We start from the raw sequence: 15983 nt of genomic DNA on the forward strand, positions 1-15983 counted from the left end.
TTCCAAAAGTTAACCCAACCAAGAGGTTTTTAAGTGAAAATTTCAGGGAACTGAAGGGAAATTGGGATTGAGAACACGTGCTCTATACACAATCTAAGCTGATATTCAGCACAGATCACAGAACCAAAGAGAACCTTCCATGTTCCTAGCTCTCCCTCAGGTGATAGGTTTGCCTAACTCACTAAGGTACCAACATCTAGGAAACACCATGGTTCCCCAAATAAAAGGAACAGAATTTCACGCCTGGGCTTGATCTGCACATAATGGTCCATCATGGCTGCCTGATGATACACTAAGCCGTTTTCAGCACCACTGTGGCAGCTAAAGTCACCTAAAGCCTGGATAGAGTATTTAAAATAAGCTGGGCGTGGAGGCCCAAGTCTGTAATCTCAAGTACGCAGGAGGCTGAGGCAGGATGATGGAAAGCTTGCAGCCCGCTCAGACAATATAGGGGGCCCAAGAACAGCCTGGGAAACTTAGTAAGACCCTGCCTCAAAATTCAAAAAAAAAAAAAAAACTGTAAAAGGATTGAGCATATAGCTCCATGGTAGAGCAATTACCTAACATACAAGACCTGGGTTCAATAAATCTCCAACAATCTCTCTTTCTCTGTCTCTGTCTCTGTCTCTGTCTCTCTCTCTCACACACACACACACATACCTTACATGTTTAGTAATGGGTCATTATTATTTACATAAATTGAATTATGTTGGAGATGAATATGAATTTACTCTGATAAAGAATCAGAGAAATGCCAGAGAAGGAGAGGCCATTCCAGTCCTCTTAACCTTGATCCCCATCTCCACAGAAGGCTTCATGGCGCCTAAACTTCTGTGGATTGTACAGCTCGAACGTTAGAAATGTCCACTCGGTCTGAAGGAAAGAGAATTTTTGTGTAATTAATTTATTTAATTAAAGAGGATTTAATTTGAAGAGAACCACAGTGAAGCACGGAAGCATCCTGTACCTCTGATTGTTATCTGTTTCAGAGCACACATCTCCCCAACTCTATGTTGTCCATGCCCCACTGGTCCTCTTCACCCTCCTGCTTAGCCTTGGTCTGTCTGCTTCAGCTTGCTTTTCCAGGACCCCCCTCTGCCCTTCTGGCCCTGGCCTCTCTCCGATCTCACAGAGCGACACCCTCGCAGCGACCGAACCTCCTCTGTCTTGAGTCTCCGTCACTTCCACCTGCCATCTCCCGCCTCACACCTACCATCCCTTACTTCAAATATTTGCATTTCTCTCTCAATTCCAACCTTTCTTTCACACAGCTAATTAGTTCAGGTTTTTATGCCATCACGTGTTTGGCACAAGCTGTTGAATTAACCTCCAGAGTGACCTTCACGCTTGCAGAAATGACCGTCGTGGTCAACACTTAGCAGCATTTGTGATGTATCTGAGGCTTTGGTAACAGTTATATTTAGATTTTTCTCATTTAATACTCCCAGAAAAATCTAGTTGTCTTTACTCCTGACATGTAGATACAACTACTGAGGAAAGGAACTGTTCAACCTACAATTGTGAACAATTACACATCAATAAAGGAGATTTTTCCAAGTCCATCTGACTGCTTATGTCTCCCATCTCCTTCACTTCTCATACTGCTGCCAGAGCGACATCCCCAAACACTGATCTAGGATAAAATCAATTCCACTTCCTTGACATTAAGGTCTTTCACAGTCTGTCTACACTTGACCTTAGTCAGCTCCAAACTGCCACCAGACTTCAGCCAAACCACGCCCCCAGCAAATGCCTCACAGCGTCCATACCCTTTGACAGCTACATTTTCCCAGAATTCCACTCTTCTCAACTGCCCAGTTCATTCTTCATTATCCTCTGAATACTTGCGCAAACCTTCCATCCTAGATAAGTTTCCATACTCTCTCAGGGGCCAGCCTGGTGAGTCTGTGCCCCGAGAGACTGCAGCATTGTGCTCGCTGTCAGACGGAGAAGGCTGTGCTAAAACTCACCTCATTTCAAGTTACACTGTGGGAAAAATATCCCAAATGGAAAAGATCAGAAAACGCTCCATAAAATCCTCTCCAATGTACCTTGCCAAGCTCCTCGCTCGCAGCGGGGCTCAATTAATGCCTATTGAATTAAATGGTTTTGTTACTTCCATTTTTAATAAATTACTTTTGGGGGCTGGAGAGATGGCTCAGTGGTTGAGAACACTGACTGCTTTTCTAAAGGACCCAAGTTCAGTTCTTAGTACCCACATAGGCTGTCTCACAAGCATCCGTTAACTCCAGCTCCAGGGAGTCTGACACCCTCTTCTGGACTCTTCGGGCACTGCACTCACATGTATCTCCCATCCATACACACATAACCCTCTCCCATATACACCTAATATGTTTTTATTCTTAAATTTTTCTTTATTTCTGACAGTCTCACACACAATATACAATGGCTTTATTAGCCCTCTTTACCTCCTTTTCTCTCCCTTTCTTTCTCTATGAACCTCCTTTTCTTCCCAATTAGCTTCCCTCTGGTTTCTCCCACCTCTAGCAAACCTTAGCAGTTAACATTGCCTCTAGGAGAGGTGTGGTCTCAAGGACACCTCCTCTATTCGTGATGGAAGCATGAAGGGCTTGATCTTGTATAGATAGCCATAACTGCTATGTGTTCATGATTTGCAACAGCCATGCAATCTCTGAATGGTGGCATCCCATGCTACTCTTTCTCATCTTCCATTTTTTTCTTATTTATTTATTTGGTTTTTTTTTTTTTTGAGGCAGGGTTTCTCTGTAGCTTTGGAGCCTGTCCTGTAACTAGCTCTCGTAGACCAGGCTGGCCTTGAACTCATAGAGATCCACTTGCCTCTGCCTCCCGAGTGCTGAGATTAAAGGCATGCGACACCACCGCCTGGCCATCCATCTTCCATTTCTTAAATTCTCTCCTCTCCCTTTCCTCTGATGTTTCCTGAACCTTGGGAGGACAGTGTTTCCATTTTCCTTAACACCGTTTACTCCTTTAGTTTCCCTAGAGCCTGGTTCTTTCCAAATTATGCTTTTTAAAACTCCTGCCCTCAAAATTATCATGTCCTCAAAATTATCACTGCGTGTGAGATTTAAAGATTATAGTTACAGTTTGCCTTGAAAGGGACAAAGAAACACATACAGGATGCTTAATGAGTAAACATTCAATATTTGTTATCAAGGACGTTCTTGAGTTTTCCAACAATTTTGTATCGATCATGGCCACAATGTTTTGATCCCTGAATACTTAATTTTGGAACCCTAAACAAGTGAGCTAAAGATGCAGAGTCCTCTGATCCACTAGGATGTAAGAAGGAAGTCTATGAGCGCGAGGCCCGCCCCACTGATGCAGAGGGGAGGGAAGGGCAGCCAGCAGGTGCTGTTCTGCACTGGGCTTGAGCTGGGGCCAGGCTGCAGCTAGAATGACCACATCTCATTACAGCTTTAGGACACAGTGTGCTTCCTCACTAGCCTTTGGGTGGGAACGAAGCCAGCCAGGCCCCAGAGGACACCTTCAGGAGAGTTTGCTCTGAACCTCAGCAGAAGGACGAGAAAGATGACTGGCATCTGAGAGACCCTGTCCTGTAACCAACGGCAGAAAATCTAAGATCTGTGGTCATGTACCTAAATGCCGACTTAGGGAATCGGTAACCTGGTTCTCTGTGTTTGTACAAAGCCATTTGCAGCAACCAACAAATTCATTTCCAGACTCCAAGGCTCTGTCTTTGCTATAAGATTAAGCATTATTTTTAGGAAACCACTGTCACCCTGATGAAGGCCACTGGCACCATCACCTTAAACACAATGGTTCCTAACTCTTTGGTACTTCATCCACAATAGAGGAATAATACAAGGATATTCAACCTTCCCTAAAGACCCCAAAATGAGACCGCATAAAATGGGAATTTCCTTCCTGCTAAAAGCTGTGTTCTGCATTTTCTAGTTGACAAAGTGCTCTCTTCCAGGTGAATCAATGAGTTAATCCTTGCTGACTGCCCCTGGCCTAGTGCCCATCTTCTCTTTAGTCTTTACTCAGGATCCTGCCCCCTAATGAGTGTGCCTGCCTTATCTGCGCCCATCTTCCCTTTATGACTTTTCTCAGGCTCCTGCCCTGTAAGGAGTTTGCCTTGTTTCTCTTTTGGCTGCTGACACTTGCTTCCTTGTCCTGAGAATCTGCAGACACGTCCGCTTCTCCTTTCTAGACTCTAGTTTCTGAGGGTAGATAAATCTTCTCCCTCTCCCCATCTCTCTGTCTTCCTTTCTGTTTTTCTCCTATATTCCCAATGATGTCACTCTGCTTCGCATACCATAAATGTTCAATAAATTGACTTTAGCAACAGGGGGTGAATTACCTTAAAGGACAACGTTTACTCCTTCAAGAAATGACTCATTAGATAATTAAATATTTACACTCCCTTCTTCCAGTCCAATTAACAATGTTATCTGTGCACACAGACAAATGTACACACAGTATGCCTGAGTTACCCTAAGCCGATCTTTGGGCAAACACAAAAGAGAATCAACCCCATAAATAATTAAAACATAAACTGGGTCATATTTTGTACCTGGTTTTCTTTGAGAATACTGACATGATGCTTTGTAGCAAATGAAAATTTATTTTGCAAATCCATATCCACAAAATGCCACCAAGCATGGGTCATGCATCTTTCTTTTCTGGTTTTGATCCCCTTGCTATGACTTAGCGTGGTAATTATATTACAAAGCCATTAGCCGATGAAATGAAAATGGCAAAACAATTTAAATGCTTGTCTAAAGAGACTCTGTTAGACCGCAATTATGAGTGAAATTACAATGGCAAAATAATTGAAATGCAAGTCTGGAAGACAGAGCCATGGAACCATAAAGACCAGTTTCTGTTAGGGACTCACACCCTTGTGTGAAAACAAGTCCTCCTGAGGGCGGAAATCCAAGTCACTGAAGGGCAGCATTCACAGACAGATGAAACAATCCAGGAGCCTCTTTGTCCGCCATGCTATCTGCACTTGCCAATGCCACCTGCAGATGTGTGTCATCATCGGGTGCTGGCTTCTGTGACAGACTGGCATGGGAACCCTATGCAATGTTGTGCATGAGAAAAAGGAAGAAGGGCAAGTCTGGTGTGGGCTTTCCTGAAAAATCTCCAATATAAAAACTGGTGCTATAGCTTGAGTAGGGTTTCCTTCCAAATTTAAGACTTCAGTGATTAAGTACTGACGCGGATACAAGTCTTGGGCTCTAATTTGAAACATCCTACTGATACATCCTTTGGCAAATCTCGAAAATTCCTGACCAGTCAGGCTCATGCCGATATACCTGCCTACCAAAGGAAAAGAAAACCAGCAAAATCAAAACACAGTATCAGATACAAGAGATCTGGCGAGAAAAATCAATTTGATGACTAGCTAAGCTTTCTCCTCTGATGCACGGTGAGGTCTGCCTTTTGATGGCTGAACACACACTTGAGTCTATCAGCAAAGATAGGCAAGTTATTCACCAGTTCCCACCTGTGCCCCTTCACAGTCTGCTTTCGTGGACCCAGTGCTTCGATTTACACAGGAGAAATAAATATTCTCTCTCTCTCTCTCTCTCTCTCTCTCTCTCACACACACACACACACACACACACACACACAAGCTAATTTAAAGAATAAAACTCTTTAAAGGAATTAAATAAACCTCTTCTTTGTGATTTTCTCTTGTGGTGCCAGAGAGAGAGAGCTAGGAAATGACATCTAGCCACACACAATTTCTTTGCATCAATGATTATGATATTATCTAATAAACAATTATGTTCTCAGTTTCTCACGTTTAGTTTATAGAAGTCTACTGGAAATACAGACAGCAGTATTCTGATTGTGTATAGATTCTGAATTGTGTAAAATTTTCATCAATACAAATATGTTCTTTGAGACAAAAGTTCTTTTTCTTTATTTTTTGTAAAGATTTATTTATTTTGTGCAGATATGAGTGCTCCATTTACATGTATGACTTTATGCCAGAAAGGGGCATCAGATCCTACTATAGAATGTTGTGAGCCACCATGTGGTTACTGGGAATTGAACTCAGGACCTTCAGAAGAGCAGCCAGTGATCTTAATGACTGAGCCCTCTCTCCAGTGCTGAGGCAGAATTCCTAAGAGGAGTTTGAAAATTCTTCTGATTTAGTGTATCAAGTAGTTGATATGGGCCCTTAAACTGTGTATGTCTGCTCCTCCAGCTTACCTCAAGAGAATAAACTTCCTCTCCACAAAAGATCCTTCTGTGTATGGTGAACTGAATATAAAACCCGAATCTGTTGTCTAGTTACCTTACAGAAGTCATATCTCAGCACATAAAATTGAATTATTAATAGCATTTGAAGTCAGTTTTAAAATCATATTAGAGAATGAAGTTTGTCTCGTTTAGAAATGAAGATGCAAACCCCGAAAACAAATTTAAAATCACCTACAGAAAATTCCATGTAGCTCTCTCCTGCTACGCCATCCCAGCTTTCGGCCTTGCACCCCTCCCCTCCTCTCTCCCTTTTTCGGGGCTTAAATTCCTCCATCTCAGCCGGGGTGGAGGCGGTGAGTGCAAAGGGACGGGAGTCCCGGTGTTCTGATAGCCGGCCTGCAGCAAGCTAAGACCGCAGGCACGGAGACTTCTGGACAGCGAGGGGCTCTGATCCTGTGGAGGGGGTGAGTGTGTTGACCGCCATACTAGCCCGGTTAGGTACCCACGGTATTCCCGCCATCCTTATCTCCCCGGCTGCTCCATAGGGGCAGCTTCCCCCAGCTAATCCCTCTCTCCTGCTACGCCATCCCAGCTTTCGGCCTTGCACCCCTCCCCTCCTCTCTCCCTTTTTCGGGGCTTAAATTCCTCCATCTCAGCCGGGGTGGAGGCGGTGAGTGCAAAGGGACGGGAGTCCCGGTGTTCTGATAGCCGGCCTGCAGCAAGCTAAGACTGCAGGCAAAGTGATTCCTGGATAGCAAGGGACACTAATCCAGTAGAAGAAGACCCAGCGGAGGGAAGAGCCATCGGAGAGCATCTGAAGGAAGAGATGGGCAGGCGCCAAGGCAAGAATTCCTCCAACAACCTGAAAAACAACATGAAAACACCAGATCCCAACGATCTTACGACAGAAGGACTGGAACGCCCTATTCCGGAAGAAGTGGAAAACAGTGTCATTATGAAAGCAATAGAGTCTCTTAAACAGGGTATGAATAACTCACTTAAAGAAATAGAAGACAAATTTAACAGAAAGATGGAAGAAATGAGTAAAGATATGGAAGACAAATATAACAAAAAGGTTGAAGAAATGAGTAAATTCGTAAATGATACCCTGGGAAACCAAGAAAAAGCAATCAAACAGGTAATGGAATCAGTTCAAGAATTGAAAACTGAAATGGAGGCAGTGAGGAAAACACAAGCCGAGGGCCGACTGGATATGGAAAATGTAGGTAAACGAACGGAGACTACAGAATCAAGCTTAACCAATAGAATACAAGAGATAGAAGAACGAATCTCAGATTATGAAGACACCATAGAGAAAATAAACGCCCTGACCAAAGAAAACAGCAAATCCAACAAATTCTCATCACAAAACATTCAGGAAATATGGGACATAATAAAAAAACCAAATCTAAGAATAATAGGAGTAGAAGAAGGAGAAGAATTGCATATCAAAGGTCCAGAAGATATATTCAACAAAATTATAGAAGAAAACTTTCCCATCCTAAAGAGGGATATTCCTATGAAGGTGCAAGAAGCATACAGAACACCGAATAGGTTGGATCAGAAAAAAACAACCCCTCGCCATATAATAATCAAAACACAAAGCAGTCAGATTAAAGAAAGGATATTAAGAGCTGCAAAGGAAAAAGGTCAAGTAACCTATAAAGGTAAACCTATCAGACTTACACCAGACTTCTCTATAGAAACCATGAAAGCCAGAAGGTCCTGGATAGAGGTACTGCAGAAATTAAGGGACCATGGATGCAAGCCCAGACTATTTTACCCAGCCAAGCTTTCGTTCACTATCAACGGAGAAAACAAAATATTCCAAGATAAAAACAAATTTAAACAATACGTAACTACTAATCCAGCCTTACAGAGAATACTAGAAGGAAAATTACATCCCAAGGAATCCAACAATGCCAACACTGACTACAATAATTCAGACATCTAGCGACCCTTCACTAGCACAATTCAAAGAAGGAAAACTCATACACTCTATTACCCCTCAAAAAAAAAAATGACTGGAGTCAACAACCAATGGTCATTAATATCTCTTAATATCAATGGACTCAATTCACCTATAAAGAGGCACAGACTTAGAGATTGGATACGAAAACAGGATCCAACAATCTGCTGTTTACAAGAAACACACCTCAAACACAAAGACAGACACCTACTCAGGGTAAAGGGTTGGGAAAAGGTTTTCCAAGCAAATGGACCTAAGAAACAAGCGGGTGTGGCCATTCTAATATCTAACAAAATCGACTTCAAACTAAAATCAATCAGAAGAGGTGGAGATGGACATTTCATACTCATAACAGGAACAACTCATCAGGAAGAAGTCTCAATCCTGAATATCTATGCCCCTAATGTAAAGGCACCCACATATGTAAAAGAAACTCTCCTAGAACTCAAGGCAGTCATCAAACCACACACGCTAATAGTAGGAGACTTCAACACTCCTCTCTCACCAATGGACAGGTCAATCAGACAGAAACCAAACAGAGAATTGAGAGATCTATTGGAGGTATTGAATCAAATGGACTTAACAGACATCTATAGAACACTCCACCCAAATAGGAAAGAATATACCTTTTTCTCTGCAGCTCATGGAACCTTCTCGAAAATTGACCACATACTCGGTAACAAAGCAAACTTCCACAGATACAAAAAAATATTAGTAACCACCTGTGTCTTGTCAGATCACCATGGACTAAAATTAGAATTCAACAACAATGCTCCCCCCAGGAAGCCAACAAACTCATGGAAACTGAACAGTCAACTACTAAATCACCCCTGGGTCAAGGAAGAAATAAAGAAAGAAATTAAACTCTTCCTTGAATTTAATGAAAACAAAGACACAACATACTCAAACCTATGGGACACTATGAAAGCAGTGCTAAGAGGAAAGTTCATAGCACTAAGTGCCCAATTAAAGAAAGCTGAGAAAGCACACATTGGAGACTTAACAGCACACTTGAAAGATCTAGAAAAAAAAGAAGCTGATTCACCCAGGAGGTCTAGAAGACTGGAAATAATCAAACTGAGGGCTGAAATCAACAAAATAGAAACACAGAAAACAATCCAAAGAATCAATGAATCAAAAAGCTGGTTCTTGGAGAAAATCAACAAGATTGACAAACCCCTAGCCAAGTTAATCAAACGGCAGAGAGAGAACATGCAAATTAATAAGATCAGAAATGAAAAGGGGGACATAACCACAGACACAGAGGAAATTCAGAGAATCATTAGATCTTACTATGAAAGTTTATATGCCACAAAGTTGGAAAATGTAAAAGAAATGGACATTTTTTTAGATAAGTACCATATACCAAAGTTTAACCAAGAACAGGTGAACAATCTAAATAGACCTGTTAGTCGCGAAGAATTAGAAGCTGTTATCAAAAATCTCCCTACCAAAAAAAGCCCAGGACCAGATGGTTTCAATGCAGAATTCTACCAGAACTTCCAGGAAGAGCTAATACCTATACTCCTTAACGTATTCCACAATATAGAAACAGAAGAGTCATTGCCTAACTCCTTTTATGAAGCTACAGTTACCCTAATACCAAAACCACACAAAGACACAACCAAGAAAGAGAATTACAGGCCAATCTCACTCATGAACATCGACGCGAAAATTCTCAATAAAATACTGGCAAACCGAATCCAAGAGCACATGAGAAAAATTATCCATTATGATCAAGTCGGCTTCATTCCAGAGATGCAGGGCTGGTTCAACATACGCAAATCTATCAATGTAATCCATCATATAAATAAACTGAAAGAAAAAAACCATATGATCATCTCACTAGATGCTGAAAAAGCATTTGACAAAATTCAACACCCATTTATGATAAAGGTGTTGGAGAGACTCGGGATACAAGGATCATACCTAAATATAATAAAAGCAATATACAGCAAGCCGACAGCTAACATCAAACTGAATGGAGAGAAACTCAAAGCCTTTCCACTAAAATCAGGAACGCGACAAGGCTGTCCACTCTCTCCATACCTCTTCAATATAGTGCTTGAAGTTCTAGCAATAGCAATAAGACAACATAAGGAGATCAAGGGGATTCGAATTGGAAAGGATGAAGTTAAACTTTCGTTATTTGCTGACGATATGATAGTTTACATAAGTGACCCCAAAAACTCTACCAAAGAACTCCTACAGCTGATAAACACCTTTAGTAACGTGGCAGGATACAAGATCAACTCCAAAAAATCAGTGGCCCTCCTATACACAAAGGATAAAGAAGCAGAGAGGGAAATCAGAGAAACATCACCTTTCATGATAGCCACAAATAGCATAAAATATCTTGGGGTTACTCTAACCAAGGAAGTGAAAGACCTATTTGACAAAAACTTTAAGTCTTTGAAGAAAGAAATTGAGGAGGATACCAGAAAATGGAAAGACCTCCCCTGCTCTTGGATTGGGAGAATCAACATAGTAAAAATGGCAATTCTACCAAAAGCAATCTATAGATTCAATGCAATCCCCATCAAAATCCCATCAAACTTCTTCACAGACCTTGAGAGAACAATAATCAAGTTTATATGGCAAAACAAAAAACCCAGGATAGCCAAAACAATCTTATACAATAAAAGAACTTCTGGAGGCATTACCATCCCTGACTTCAAACTCTATTATAGAGCTACAGTATTGAAAACAGCTTGGTATTGGCATAAGAACAGAGAAGTCGACCTATGGAATCGAATAGAAGACCCAGATATTAACCCACAAACTTATGAACACCTAATTTTCGACAAGGGAGCTAAAGGTATACAATGGAAGAAGGAAAGCATCTTTAACAAATGGTGCTGGCATAACTGGATGTCAACCTGTAAAAAAATGAAAGTAGATCCATATCTATCACCATGCACAAAAATCAAGTCCAAATGGATTAAAGACATCAACATTAATCCGTCCACTTTGAACCTGATAGAAGAGAAAGTGGGAAGTAGTCTACAAGATTTAGGCACAGGAGGCCTCTTCCTAAGTAGGACCCCAGCAGCACAGACAATAAGAGAAACAATGAATAAATGGGATCTACTGAAACTGGGAAGCTTCTGTAAAGCAAAGGACACTGTCAGTAGGACAAAAAGGCTGCCTTCTGACTGGGAGAAGATCTTCACCAACCCCTCATCAGACAAAGGTCTGATCTCCAAAATATACAAAGAACTCAAGAAACTAGGCACTAAAACTCTAATTAACCCAATTAAAAAATGGGGTACTGAACTTAACAGAGAATTCACAACAGATGAACTTCGAATGGCCAGAAGACACTTAAGGTCATGCTCAACCTCCTTAGCGATCAGGGAAATGCAAATCAAAACCACTTTGAGATACCATCTCACACCTGTCAGAATAGCTAAAGTCAAAAACACCAATGATAGCCTATGCTGGAGAGGTTGTGGGGTGAGGGGAACACTCATCCATTGTTGGTGGGAATGCAAACTCGTGCAGCCACTGTGGAAATCAGTGTGGCGGTTTCTCAGGAAACTGGGAGTCAACCTCCCTCAGGACCCAGCAATTCCACTCTTGGGAATATACCCTAAAGATTCCCGAACATACTACAAAAGCATTTGTTCTACTATGTTCATAGCAGCACTATTTGTAATAGCCAGAACCTGGAAACAGCCTAGGTGCCCCTCAATAGAAGAATGGTTAAAAAAGGTGTGGAACATATACACATTAGAGTTTTACTCAGCGGTAAAAAACAATGACATCTTGAATTTTGCATGCAAATGGATGGAAATAGAAAACGCTTTACTAAGTGAGGTAAGCCAGAACCAAAAAGAGGAACACGGTATGTATTCACTCATAAGTGGATTCTAACCATAATTAAAGGTCTTTGAGCCTATTATTCGTGATCCTAGAGAAGCTAATTAAGAAGATGAACCTGATGAAGATTATTTAGCTATCCACCAGGAGGTAGGAAATAGACAAGAGTCCCAGGTAACCTCGGGTGCATGGGGGGGAGGGAGGGTCGATGGAAGGGGAGAAGGTTAGAGAGAAGGGAGTAGGGGAAGAACGGGGAAAGCTTGGTGGCCTGGGATGGGGGGGGGGAGGGAGGAAGGATGAATATGGGATCAGGGAAGATTATATTTTAACTAAGGGAGCCATCTTAGGGTTTACAGGAGACTTGATTATATATGGGATCCCAGGTCCAAGGAGAGATCCCCCAGATTGCTCTCTGGACAGAGGAGAGGGTGCCTGAATCGGCCGTGGCCCATGACCATACTGATGTATATTTTGCTTATCACCATAGATCCTTCATCTGACGAAGGACGGCGATACAGTCGGAGATCCACATTGCAACACCGGACTGAGCCCCCCGAGGTCCAAATGAGGAGCAGATGGAGGAAGAACATGAAAAACGAAATCAGTACTGCGAGGGATGCTATCACCCACTGATACAAGGGAACGGATCTGATGAGAGTTTACCAAGGCCAGTTGGACCGGGACTGAACGAGGACGTGATCTAACCAGACTCTCCGAATTTGGCCGGATTCTCTGACTGTGGCTGACCCGAAGTCTTTTTGAAAAGCCATTGACTATGACATTGGGACCTGTTTCCTCTACATATAATGGATTTTGGGGATCCAGTTTGTTTGGACACTCACCTTCCTGGACCTGGAGGGAGGGGGAAGGAACTGGAACTTCCCACAGGGCAGGAAACCCTGACTGCCCTGGGGGACGAAGAGGGAGGAGGAGGGGGAGTAGGGGGAGTGGGAGGGTGTTGGGAGGGGGGGGCGGAAATGGAAACTTTTATAATTTAATAAAATGTACAAAAAAAAAAAAAAAAAAAAAAAAAAAAAGAAAATTCCATGTAGAAAATAAATTAGAAATAAAACAAGCAAACACTCTCATAGATCATAAGGGAAAAGATATCAGTGTTCTGGAAATAAGTGACGGTATTAGATGTAATATCTGAAATCAACACTCACAGGTTTCATAGAATCAATCTCTATTTAGAAAATTATCAGGTGAGTTTTCTATAGAGATACTGGGGATGGAAACCAAGGTTCTTCATGTGCTTGGCAAATGCTCTACCACTGAACTACAACCCCAGCCTTACCTTAGACATCAGTAAAGGAGACACCAATGCAAGTCTATACTGCCATGTACCCATGTGACATACACTAATGTGTTGGTAAATGAAAGGCTGTATTCGCAATGGTGACCTATAAGATTGTATGGCTAATGATGTCAGAGCTATGTGCATGTGTAGACTTTATAACAGTTACATATCAATTAGTGACACCCTTCTCATTAAATGGCACGTGACTTTTCCTAGAGTAGCTTAAAATACATTTCTCTAACTTGCTTTAAAGTGCTCACACATAGGTTGTATTGATGAATATATAGAACATGAAGAAATCGTCAGAAAAGTTAGCTACAGAACCCAGGTAAGGTTCTGTACAGGTGCTCATGGCACAATTTTTCTTTTCTTTTCTTTTCTTTTTTCTTTTTTTTTGTACTTGTAAGATGTCTCATTAAAAAATGCAGTGCTCTAGATGAGTGTTATTTACTCTGGGCTCCATAATTAAAAGCATTTTCAGAGCTGTCTCCCTGACAAAAAGCACTCACCTAGCCATCCGGATCCTGAGTTCGGTATGCAGAGGTCTGTCTCTGCACTGGGTAGCACGAAGCCCACCACAAACACCTCCACACCATCCGCCATGAGAGCCATGCCCAGGACAAAGAAAAGGGCCCACTGGAAACGACCATGGCCACACTCCTGGATGATCAGCTCATACTGCTGGGCCAGCTCTTCCTCGTCAGCCCTCCGCTCTGACTCCAGCTCTCGGCGGTCCTTGTACTCTTCTCCTTTGGGCTGTCCCACTGACACTATGCTGTCCTTCCCCTGGTTCATGCTGGGGATGCCCTGGTACTCCCCTTCATAGATCTCATCCTCTTCATCATGCCCCTCAGTGGCCTCACTGGAGCCCTCGTCATCGTTGGCCTCCCCGCTGTAGGGTTCTCCGGGTGGGTAGTAATCATCGTCATCGTCTTCGTCCTGGAACCGACTGTAGGACCGCTGGGTGTATTCATCCTGGGCCCGGTCCACTGCCTGGCTCACCTTCTTCACTGTTTGCTTCTTCACTTCTTTGGCAATGTCCTTGGCACCCTTCATCAGTGAGGTCCTATCCTTGTAGGAGTCTTCCATGTTGTCTCAGCTGAAGGCCAGCGTGCAGCAGGGGAGTGTCCACGAGTGTTCAGCAGCTCAGCTCTAACGGCATTGTTCACCCGTGGTTCCAAGTAGATCTGTACGGGAAGAACCAGGAGAGATGCTCATTATTCTTTCCCTTTCATTTTCCACCACTCAGCTCTTGGCCCCTTTTCACTGCTCCACCCTGCAGTAGACAGACACAGAAAGGCACAGAATGCACTTTTCTTGCTTTGCTTGCACCCACACGTGAGCACACTATGCTGTTTCTTTGCTCAAGTGCAAACCACCCCTGGAGGAGCTAGCCCAGGTTTTTGTTTTAAAGAGCTTTGCTCGTAGGGTAATGTTGCGCAGGTATTCTACTGAGGATGAAGCTAATTCCCTTCCACCTTTTAAAGCACAAACAGTGCATCTCACAAGGCTCCTCCAAGACTCAAAGATCGTCGAAGAGGAGAGAGTAGGAAGCTTTAAGAGCCAGAGGCGGTGGAGGACGATAAGAAAATTTTATCCCGGAGAGAGCAGGACAGCGACACGAATGAAGTCACAGTGGTTGTGACAACATGCATAAAACCCGGAATCCCGGGCAAGCTGGAGCTAGAAAAACATCTCAGCATGGAGACAGGGGCGGGGGAGAGGTGGTGGGCAGGATGTCCTGCTCCTAGCTGAGGAGATACTAGTGATTAATAGCTTCCGGGAGGAGCAGGGTCAGTTTCAGTGAAGATTATGACCTCTGATGGGACAGCCATGCTCCAAGACAGGCCCTACACCTGAGTATTTGGCCAGGGCATGAAGGACTCAGATTGGATGAGTTTTTTAAAAGGGGGGCACAAAGGTGGGTGGGTGGGGAGGTAGAGGGTGAGTCTGGGGGGAGCTGGGGAAAGGGAAGGATTATGATCAAAATACACTGTAAAAATTTCTTCAAGAATTAAAAAAATATTTTTTAAAAAGCTGTAAGGCTATGTCTTGATTCACAAGACACACAGACGTGTAAAGACTCATAAGACATGCAGCTATACAGTGAAGGCACTGCTGGATGGGGACTAGAAGAAACCCCGTCTCTCAGTCCGTGCCCTGAACAGCTCATTGGTCAGTTCTCAGACTGCCATTCCACCTGTCATGATGCATTTTCCCTGCCCCCACACTTGCTGTCCACCAAAGTCTCCCAAAGGCACTCCACATAGGTGCAAGCATCTCCCTTCCCACCGCAGCTGTGTCTGTAGGAAGCTGACAGCTTATTAAGTGAGTTTATGTGGAATCACAGAATTAGAACATGTATTTTGTTTGTGGAGGTCTTCCCTTTCAGAGCTCGCCCCAGCCGACAGGATGAGGAAAGCCCGGGGCGATGGGCCTTCACACGTCCACCTGCAAGGCCTCTGGCTTTATCTCTGCTGTCCTCGAATGCAGACATTCGATGGTGGATGGTAATTTGATGGCACATTAGAAGTGATGCTTCTTTCCCAAGCGGCTCCTATCTGGAAGATGTAGTCACTGTTTCCTTAGGGGCAGCCTTGTGCCAGGGTCCTCCTTTCCTTCTTGCATCAGCTTTCTGGCCCGCGGGAGGTGAGCAGCTCTGCTCTGCCACACACTGGTGCTACGCTGCTCTCTGTCTGATCG

At 43.1% G+C, this 15983-nt stretch overlaps 1 protein-coding gene across 1 annotated transcript in view; it reads right to left on the bottom strand.

The window, feature by feature from the left end:
* Sv2c (synaptic vesicle glycoprotein 2C) overlaps positions 1 to 15983 on the bottom strand; it is a 195194-nt gene that overhangs the window by 138465 nt on the left and 40746 nt on the right. Inside the window, exon 2 of the mRNA XM_087896799.1 lies at positions 13790 to 14467. Within this exon, the coding sequence (XP_087752925.1) occupies positions 13790 to 14369 (580 nt within the window). The 5' untranslated portion in view covers positions 14370 to 14467. The remainder of the gene's footprint in view (positions 1 to 13789; positions 14468 to 15983) is intronic.

The sequence above is a fragment of the Myodes glareolus genome, chromosome 15 (genome assembly GCF_982192425.1).
Source record: "Myodes glareolus chromosome 15, mMyoGla1.1, whole genome shotgun sequence".
Lineage (NCBI taxonomy): Eukaryota > Metazoa > Chordata > Mammalia > Rodentia > Cricetidae > Myodes > Myodes glareolus.